This window comes from Sinocyclocheilus rhinocerous, unplaced genomic scaffold (assembly GCF_001515625.1).
Source record: "Sinocyclocheilus rhinocerous isolate Xijiao unplaced genomic scaffold, SAMN03320098_v1.1 scaffold753, whole genome shotgun sequence".
NCBI lineage: Eukaryota > Metazoa > Chordata > Actinopteri > Cypriniformes > Cyprinidae > Sinocyclocheilus > Sinocyclocheilus rhinocerous.
The window spans coordinates 450,023-460,308 of NW_015655991.1; the positions used below are offsets into that span (position 1 = coordinate 450,023).

The window sequence follows — 10,286 nt, forward strand, 5'->3', positions numbered from 1 at the left end:
ATTACAATTAGAGAGCTCTACAATTAAATTCTTACTAGTAACAATGCCAGTTAGAGAGCTCTCTAATTCAGTTCTTACTAGTAACAACTGAATTCGAGAGCTCTCTAATTCAATTGTTACTAGTAAGAATTCCATTTACAGCGCTCTCTAATTCAATTTTTACTAGTAAGAATTCCTATTAGAGAGCTCTCTAATTCAATTGTTACTAGTAAGAACTAAATTAGAGAGCTCTCTAATTCAATTACAGAGCTCTGCAATTAAGCATATCTTTCATTTGTTTTTTTACTAGTAAAAATTAAATTATAGAGCTCTGTAATTGCATTTTTACTTGTAAGAATTAAATTAGAGAGCTCTCTAATTGCAATTGTTACTAGTAAAAATTTAATTAGAGAGCTCTCTAATTGGAATTCTTACTAGTAAAGACTGAATTCGAGAGCTCTTTAATTGTAATTGTTACTAGTAAGAATGCAATTGTAGAGCTCTCTAATTGTAATACTTACTAGTAAAATTTCAATTGTAGAGCTCTGTAATTAAAAATGAATGGAAGTCAATGGAAACATATGACTAGTAAAACTTCATTTGTAGAGCTCTCTAATTGAAATTATTACTAGTAAGAATTGAATTAGAGAGCTCCGTAATTGGAATTCTTACTAGTAAGAACTGAATTAGAGAGCTCTCTAACTGGCATTGTTACTAGTAAGAATTTAATTGTAGAGCTCTCTAATTGAATTGTTACTAGTAAAAATGCAATTACGACGAGTAACACTGGGATTATTTTAAGGACAAAACGGCTTGCCATAGTAAAGAACAAACTAATTTCTTCAGGAAGCGGACTACACTGGTCATGCTGTATGTTTTTGATCCACTAAAACTGGCTCTAGAGAGTCATTCATTCGGAAATCAAACGACGCTCTTTGCTGTTTACATTTATGATTCACTAAAAAGAAAATAGTCATTTGTTTTGCATTCAAACTACACTAGTTTTGCTGATACAGAATATAAGAACCGGTGTAGTGCCGAAATTTGCACCCTGCCAGATTATGCACCCTCTAGTATTGGTAGGTTTAGGGTTAGGTGTGGGGTGGGGTTAGGATTAGGGGTGGGGTTGGGATTAGGCAATCAGGTAGCGACTTCAACGAGGGGGTGCATAATCTGGCAGGGGTTCGGGAATCGGACAATACACTCATCGCGTTGTGTAATACACTAAAAATTATCTGCTCATAAGAGTCAATCGAAGTACACTGCTCGCGCTACAAGTTGTTGATTCACAAAAACACCCACCTCAAAGGAGTACTGTACGTTTTTGATTCAATAAAAAATAACTGACTCACAAGTCATTCATTCGGCAACCGGACTGCATTGTTCGCGCTGCACGTTCTTGACTCACTGACCCAGCTCATACGAGTCATTCGTTCGGGAATCGGATCACTGGTCGTGGTGTACTTTCAGAAGCAGTGTTGCGGTTGTAGTACGTTAAACACAGTCACTCGCTTTGATGCTGTCGGTTATTTAATATTAAATATTAAATAAATCTAGTATTTTCCACCAACATACCTGTCTGTACCACACATATGTTGTCAAGACCTGGTTCTTCTCATCCTGTATGGCACAGAAATACGTACAAAAGAATAAATGCAAAAAAAGTCTTAATCAACAGACAGTTAGTTTACATATTTAATAGACTTTTGAGACCTCTACCCACCACATTAAGAATCGCATAAACCATTAGGTCAATAGCCACCGTCGTTGACTGCCTCCAGTCTCGCACTGGTCGAACTCCTTTCTTATATCCGGCACTTAAAAACTCATTTAGTCGAACCAGAGTGGCATTGGCGAAACGCCCAGTGTTATTGCTCAGCTTCTTCACTACACCGAGACAAAAGAATAGCCACTTATCACTTTTACTTCATTCAACTTCAGCTTCAGCATTTCAAGTTTAAGCTATCAGATACACGTGAAAGCATATTAATTCATAGCAATATACTGATATATTCAAAACCTGCAGAGCTGTCTACAAAGACAGCATTTTGTGGCATCAGAATGCACCTGTTACGGCCAAAAATGCTGTCTACATTGGCAGCTCGCTAGGTTTTGAGAAGGTAGGTCATTTAATGTGAAAGTACAGCACTTGTTTGTTTGAAAGCTCAAACGCAAGTTGTTCTTACCAAAGTCAAAAATGAAGTATAAAAAAATTTACCTGAGCAAGTCACCACCGCCCCATACATGCAAACGCAGAGAGCTGTCCAGAGTGCTGAACATTTCATTGTGCTGAGCTGTTTGGCGTTGCTCTGGGTTCTTCTCGCAGGCTTCTAGCCTGGGGCTGCTTCCCTCCAGTGATGCACCCTGAGCTCCATTAGTTATCTCTGAGCTTTCCATAAGCGCTCATTCTGTCATTACGGCACTTAGTCCATCCTCCCTCCTCTATATGATCATCCCACAGCTTAGGCAGGTCCAAAGCATTTCAGCTTGTCCCAAGAGACACAACGGAGACAATGAACTATTTAAGCATGACAAGCATTGTGTACTCTTGAAACGTTAACAGACAGAGTACTATTTCTTATAAACATTGTACAGTACAATTATTTTGTAAACAGCATCTTTTATTAGGCCTAATTCTCACGTTAAAAATGGAGCATGGAGGCAATGGGGTATTTATTTGTTAAATATTTTAAATATAACAGGATAAACAACATAAACATTGTCAAATGTTTTCTGAATTGGTAATACTTGTGTTTTTCCCCTCACACTAACTCTGAAGTGGACTGCATATGAATTAGAGTTACCTTTGACATTTCATGGGTCATATTTCACCACCAAGTTCAAGTCAATTTCCATGAGCACTTAGACTACTACATTAAACTGTGATCTAATACTTCACCCAGCCATGATGAGACTTAATTAGCCCGGCAATAGGCAGGTGATTAGATTTGCGTCAGGAAAATATTATCAGAATTTTGATGAGGAATTGAATTAGGTGTTTTTTTTCTGACTTAACTGGCAGCTCTGAGAAGCGATGTAATGAAAATGTACTATAATGATAGTGATGTGAAGGTGATTGTGGTTTATTTTTCGGTAAGGAAACTGGAGCTTAATATACAGGATGATAATGTTACAGTACAGGGAGGGGCATATAAACGTTCATTATCATTATATGTGATTCTTCAAAGAATGTTCTTTAATCTGGCCCTTAAAATTACTTTTGTTTTTGTAAACATATGTAGTAAACTGATTCAGACATATTAAATCATGTTTCATGTTTGAATTTAATAAAACCAGTTAATTTAGTTAAAAGAGGACTTTGATTACCTACTAAAACAGTTTTGCAATAGCATGATTAACCGTTTTATTTATTCAGGACGTATATACATAATAAAATATTTGTTTTAAGTTTTAGCAGAACAAAATCACAAAACAATACAAATTATTTTGCAAAACACTATTTATTTGAGCATGTTTATAATCAACAGTATAAATGATTTTAATGTTGATTGCAGGAACTTCCTTTACACATCAAAAAAAAAGTCAAAACAGTTATAGTAAAATGTAAGTGCATATATAATGTAAGTTAGTCACACCATCTTAAGATTCTACATTTGAGTTAACCTTTTTATATATATATATACCTTTATAGAGTATTAACATAAAAAATGATCTCCCTGTTTATGAATGGGGGTTTATTTTAGTGAGACAATTCACTCAACATCAAGTGCTACAATTAAAACAAAACATTTGAGTGTTATTAGTGAAAAGAAGAGAAGCAGAGAAGAGAAAGACAATATACAAACACAAATTAGTACATGAATTTGTTTTTCTTTATTCTATGCCAAACAATCACATACAACACGAAGACAACTTGCTAGCAGCAAGTCATTATGATTATTACATTACTGAAAGAAAGTTTAACCATGTTTTACAATAAAGGACTCCACCTCTTTTGGCAAACTGGGCTCATTTTATATTAAAGAGTCAATCTACAGAAGAAAATCTGAATTAATGTTAATAGCAGGTATCAAATGTAATTAATTATACTTTAGTTAAACTTTAAAACTGAAACTGCAGTTGTGAAATCTGTCACTTTGTTGAAACTTTCTCCATCCCCTCTACCTCCGTTTTTGTCTTTCTTTTTTTTCTCATTACACCTCTTTTTCCCTATACCACCTCCTTCAGACTTTCAGGCAGAGCTCCAGTCACCCCAGAGCAGCAGCAGAGTCATGACATAGATGAACACAAGTAGCAGGTACACGCTGAAGAGGAGCTTGTCCACTTTCAGGCACAGTTCCACCCAGTAAGACTGTGAACTGCCCTCATTGTCCTCCTCCTGAAGGTACAGTCTGAGAGACACCACCTCCTGCAGGATCTTCTCCAGTGGAGAGTCATTGTTTGAGACTTCTGTCAGGGAGAACAGGTCTGGCTCTGGAGAAAGATCAAACTCGTAGCCTGAATCAGAGAGAGGACACAATATTAAAAGAATAGTTCACCTTGAAATTAAAATTTGCTGAAAATGTACTCACCCTCAGGCCATGTAGATGAGTTTGTTTCTTCATTAGAACAGATTGGAGAAATTTAGCATTACATCACTTGCTCACCAATAGATTTTCTGCAGTGAATGGGTGCCGTCAGAATGAGAGTCTAAACAGATGATAAAAACATCACAATAATCCACAAGTAATCCACACAACATTAAGGCATTCCAACTTTAAATCATCGCTTCTGGCCAAAATACAAGCCCATTATCCAACGCTTCCTCCAGTGAAAAAGTCCATCCCTTGTTGTCTTCTCACATCAAAATCCACTGACATATTTGTTTAGAACTGTTTTTGTTTGTAAACAGTCCTTGGTCTGTGCATAGTTCTTTCCTGTTTCACACAAGACAACTTTTTTGCTGGAATTGGAATTGGAAAGCATGTGAATTGAATGATAAATTAATTTGTTTATTATAAACATGCAGCTCATGTTGATTACTTGTGGTTTATTGTGGTTTTTATCAGCTGTTTGGACTCTCATTCTGACGGCACCCATTCACTATAGAGGATCCATTGGTGAAGTCCTGTAATGCAAAATTTCTCCAAATCTGTTCAGATGAAGAAACAAACTCATTTACATCTTGAATGGCCTAAGGGTGAGTTAATTTTCAGCAAATGTTCATGTTTTGGTGAACTAGTCCTTTAAGCCATTTAGAAGCATGTGTATGTGACAGTTATATCTATACTACTGTAAATTTGATATAACAGGTATAGGTATTGCGCTGCAACGTGCACAAGAATACAGTGATAATATTGAAATCCTCTGAGGTAATTTTCACTACAGTCAGTAATGGGGAAGCAAGTATACAAGTGCATTTTTGTGAAACAACAGAGAGAGCGAATTCGTGGTGTGATAAGAGAGACACGAAAGGAGCGCCAAGCAGTCCAATATACAGAGTATCCCTGAAAGACAATAAGTAGCCTACCAACTAGAGAGTGTAATATCCATTTAGAGGTGAGAATCATAAAGGAAAAAGGCGGGTCAAGTTTTAAATCAAGTGCAAATTCTATGTATAACATTATAAGTGCAAAAAGTGTCTTTTGACGGTTGCTATTGTGCAGCAGCAGAGAAAAAGAAAACAAAGTCCAGCTAAAAGGAACATACCACATGTGAGTTTGCTCTCTGTGTTTTCCAATTTCACCACACAACTGGTCCCGCCTCTCGAAGATTCTAATTGATCAAAAGATTTGTACAATGTAGCACTTGGCAGTGAAACGTTCTCAATTTTTTTATGCACTTTATGTTCACTATATATGCTTTGTGATACTTTAGTTACTGCTGCGTTTCTATTTGGATTACACTGTTTGTGTCAAATGTCTTCAGAACTTACTGAATGTATGACGGAGCGTCACTTTAGCAGAACATTTTGCAATCCCCTGTGAAATCAATGGATTTACCGCAGAATGCAGCGATTGATCAATCAGAATCAAGCACTCCTGAGAGCCATTTAATAATTAATGATATCCTGAAATTAACAATAATTTACAGTTCAAAGTTTGTCCGTAACATAAATGAATGAATGTTGTAAAAACATTGTTCTAACTAATTTCAAAGTATAGAACCTGATTGTAAAAGGGTACCATGATAAATGGATATTTTTCTCTCCTACCCCCGGACTGCTCCATATCATCCAGTGTCTTCATTGATGTGAAAGCGCTCTCAATAAAGCTCTGATCCATTGAGCCGTATTTGTCTAGTAAGCAGGCAGATATGGACATCTCCTTGACTTCTTTCTCACTGTAATGCAAAAGCTTCACTACAAAAATGGACAATGCCAAACTCAGCACCAGCAGCACCATGCAGACAGCAAAGAAGGCCCCTGTGGCAAAAAGAGCAGACATTATTGTTAGTAAGGTGAGGTTGCTGTAGGTGAACATTGTAATTAGGAAGAGCTCTGGCTGTACTATACCAATGAGGGGTGTTTTAATAGCGGTAGCAGGGATTTCATCCATCATATTGACTCTGATTACAGTGAAGCCCAAGAGAATGCTGGTCTTGAAAGTGATGCGAGTGCCACTGTTCAGAGGCAGATAGAAGCTGGTGACATCCACCAGCCATTTAGAAGCATGTGAATGTGACAGTTATATCTATACTACTGTAAATTTGATATAACAGGTATAGGTATTGCGCTGCAACGTGCACAAGAATACAGTGATAATAATATTGAAATCCTCTGAGGTAATTTTCACTACAGTCAGTAATGGGGAAGCAAGTATACAAGTGCATTTTTGTGAAACAACAGAGAGAGCGAATTCGTGGTGTGATAAGAGAGACACGAAAGGAGCGCCAAGCAGTCCAATATACAGAGTATCCCTGAAAGACAATAAGTAGCCTACCAACTAGAGAGTGTAATATCCATTTAGAGGTGAGAATCATAAAGGAAAAAGGCGGGTCAAGTTTTAAATCAAGTGCAAATTCTATGTATAACATTATAAGTGCAAAAAGTGTCTTTTGACGGTTGCTATTGTGCAGCAGCAGAGAAAAAGAAAACAAAGTCCAGCTAAAAGGAACATACCACATGTGAGTTTGCTCTCTGTGTTTTCCAATTTCACCACACAACTGGTCCCGCCTCTCGAAGATTCTAATTGATCAAAAGATTTGTACAATGTAGCACTTGGCAGTGAAACGTTCTCAATTTTTTTATGCACTTTATGTTCACTATATATGCTTTGTGATACTTTAGTTACTGCTGCGTTTCTATTTGGATTACACTGTTTGTGTCAAATGTCTTCAGAACTTACTGAATGTATGACGGAGCGTCACTTTAGCAGAACATTTTGCAATCCCCTGTGAAATCAATGGATTTACCGCAGAATGCAGCGATTGATCAATCAGAATCAAGCACTCCTGAGAGCCATTTAATAATTAATGATATCCTGAAATTAACAATAATTTACAGTTCAAAGTTTGTCCGTAACATAAATGAATGAATGTTGTAAAAACATTGTTCTAACTAATTTCAAAGTATAGAACCTGAATGTAAAAGGGTACCATGATAAATGGATATTTTTCTCTCCTACCCCCGGACTGCTCCATATCATCCAGTGTCTTCATTGATGTGAAAGCGCTCTCAATAAAGCTCTGATCCATTGAGCCGTATTTGTCTAGTAAGCAGGCAGATATGGACATCTCCTTGACTTCTTTCTCACTGTAATGCAAAAGCTTCACTACAAAAATGGACAATGCCAAACTCAGCACCAGCAGCACCATGCAGACAGCAAAGAAGGCCCCTGTGGCAAAAAGAGCAGACATTATTGTTAGTAAGGTGAGGTTGCTGTAGGTGAACATTGTAATTAGGAAGAGCTCTGGCTGTACTATACCAATGAGGGGTGTTTTAATAGCGGTAGCAGGGATTTCATCCATCATATTGACTCTGATTACAGTGAAGCCCAAGAGAATGCTGGTCTTGAAAGTGATGCGAGTGCCACTGTTCAGAGGCAGATAGAAGCTGGTGACATCCACCACCATGAAGAAGATGCTCGGGATGAGCAGACTTACCACGTACAGCAGGGGGGCGCCTGCGGATCAGCACCTACAGAGAGAGACAGAAAGGCTGGAATTGAACGCTCTCTCTCTCTCTCTGGGTGATATTTATTCCATTACTTGCCCTCAGAGAAATGTGCTCACGGAGCAGTCTGAAATGGCTGTGTCTAAAGGGGAATTACATAACAAGCCTAAGCCTTCTCCCCATTTCCTGGATTTGCTAAATCAGTCCAATTTCTCATTCTAGAATTGAAATTGTTTTCCCACACCTCAGCTCCCCCTGAGAACCCAGATTTGATTCTTGAGTGTCCTGATCAACCTCACTGCCACGGAGCTATTTCCTCTCACTGCCCCTCATCTGGATCAGGACCATCCATTTCACTTTCCTTATTTAAGGCTGCTTAAGCTTTCACAGTACAACAAAGAGCAATTTCATACTGACTTGAACATGTTCCCCACCCATTTGACCAATGAGTAAAAACACAAATATGGATCCCTAAATGGCTTCAGCAATGAGCCGCAAAGCAAAGGTAATCAAAGTACACAGCTGTTTTCAATGGTGTGCGCATCTTAGTGGAACAGGGTGGATTGCCCATGAGCTTTGAGCTATTGGCCCATTCCTCCCACCGAACACGATGCTCATTGATCAAATGCCAGAAAGACAGTCTCATTATCATCATCCTTTCTGTGTGTTGTCTGCCGCTAAGCCTCATCTATTAGCTTTAGTGTGACTCCACTATCAGCCACGCAAAGGTTGGAGAAGGGTTGTGACACATGTCAGACTACCGTCAATACTCTAGCATGTCTGGCCTACTGTTACGTGCCTAATATGTGCAAAATGGACATTCGCCAAACTCCAAATGCAAGTCAAATTTGGCAGTGGTCAGTAAATAAAAAAGTATAAATATATTGAAACTATTTTTAATTTAAAATGAAAAGAAAATTCAATTGAAATAAAAAATAAACAACAATATAATATAAAATAATATGAATCATTTTGAAAATATTTTTGAAAATAATAAAAAAAATCATTTTAAATTAAATTACATTTGATTTTGTGACCGAAGACAGTGGGGTCCAGCATCCCCACATCCCTGTAAACTACATTATCACCCATCTCTAATCTAAATGTGACTGCAAAGCATAAAGATATCTTGAAAGTTGCTTTGAAATATTGTGTTTTGTGAAACGCACTAAACAGATAAAACTGAAATTGAAAACTTAAAATGTAAAGCTGCCACTAAATGTCATTTGTACCTATTGAATAAGTTCAGTATTAATTCTCACATTAAACTGAATCTGTGCGTAGTCTCTATCCTCTAGATTCAGTGTCCAGTAGTGAGAAGGGACAGACAGCAGCTCCCATTCACTGCCATTCATGAATTCTCTTGTGTCATTGGCGATTTCCTCAGCAGGCCTCCACAAAGCAAAATCCACTTCATTCACTGCCAGAGAAACACATCAGCAGTTCATTGTGTTATTGTACAATTATGTGTTGATGTTGGCAGAGTATTGTGAAAATATGTCGGCTTTTAAAAGATTCTAACCAGGGATGATCAAAAACACTCAGTAATCACAGCAACTCTCATTATACGGAGGCCAGGTTGTTTGCAAAGGAGTAAAAGCACACGCTGTGTATGAGTGAGCAATTTACCTGAGTGGAGCCAGCTGCGAAAGGTCAGAGTGCAGTTCTGCTTGTCAAAGGGAAAGGCATAAATCTCCAGGTGACAGGCTGAGACCACCTGGATGGGTTTGTAGTTTTTTACTGTTCCTGAGCAGTTGACATAAACATATAGGATGACTGGGGATTTGCCAACATCGACGCTGGAGAAATAGGAAGACGTATGATGCACTGAAAGTATAGCTCGACAAAATTCATTTACAGAACACAAAAGGAGCTTGTGATTTGGGCTGGAGAGATACATCTATCATGTACATACAATTCACTTATGATGACATCAGGCACCCAGATGGCATCCGAGGACAGCGATATTTCAGTGATTCCATCAAACTCTTCAGGATCCCAAACAAGAAACTCATCGTTCCATATCTGAAACATTAGAGTAATGTGGGTTACTGTTACCACCTAGCAGGACCCATGAGAAAGATTCAGATCTCTCAAATATCAGATTCCATGCCTTTCAAAATCGGATTATTGGGTATGTGTTTCTTTGCTGGATCGGTCTCGTAAAGATAAAATTAAATGTGTTTTATGAAACCTGCTCATTCATGGTATACTTCTGTTTATGCTGTTTATGCTGTTTATGTAGGCACCCAGG

The 10,286-nt window shown here is 37.9% G+C and overlaps 1 protein-coding gene across 1 annotated transcript in view; it reads right to left on the reverse strand.

Annotated features, from left to right (window-relative positions):
* The window catches only part of LOC107719004 (5-hydroxytryptamine receptor 3A-like), an 8,649-nt gene extending 6,385 nt beyond the window's left edge, over positions 1–2,264 (reverse strand). Inside the window, exons 1-3 of the mRNA XM_016526287.1 lie at positions 2,198–2,264; positions 1,703–1,866; positions 1,555–1,599 (exon numbers count right to left, since the gene is read on the reverse strand). Of these exons, the coding sequence (XP_016381773.1) occupies positions 1,555–1,599; positions 1,703–1,866; positions 2,198–2,264 (276 nt within the window). The remainder of the gene's footprint in view (positions 1–1,554; positions 1,600–1,702; positions 1,867–2,197) is intronic.
* Between the last annotated feature and the right edge of the window lie 8,022 nt (positions 2,265–10,286).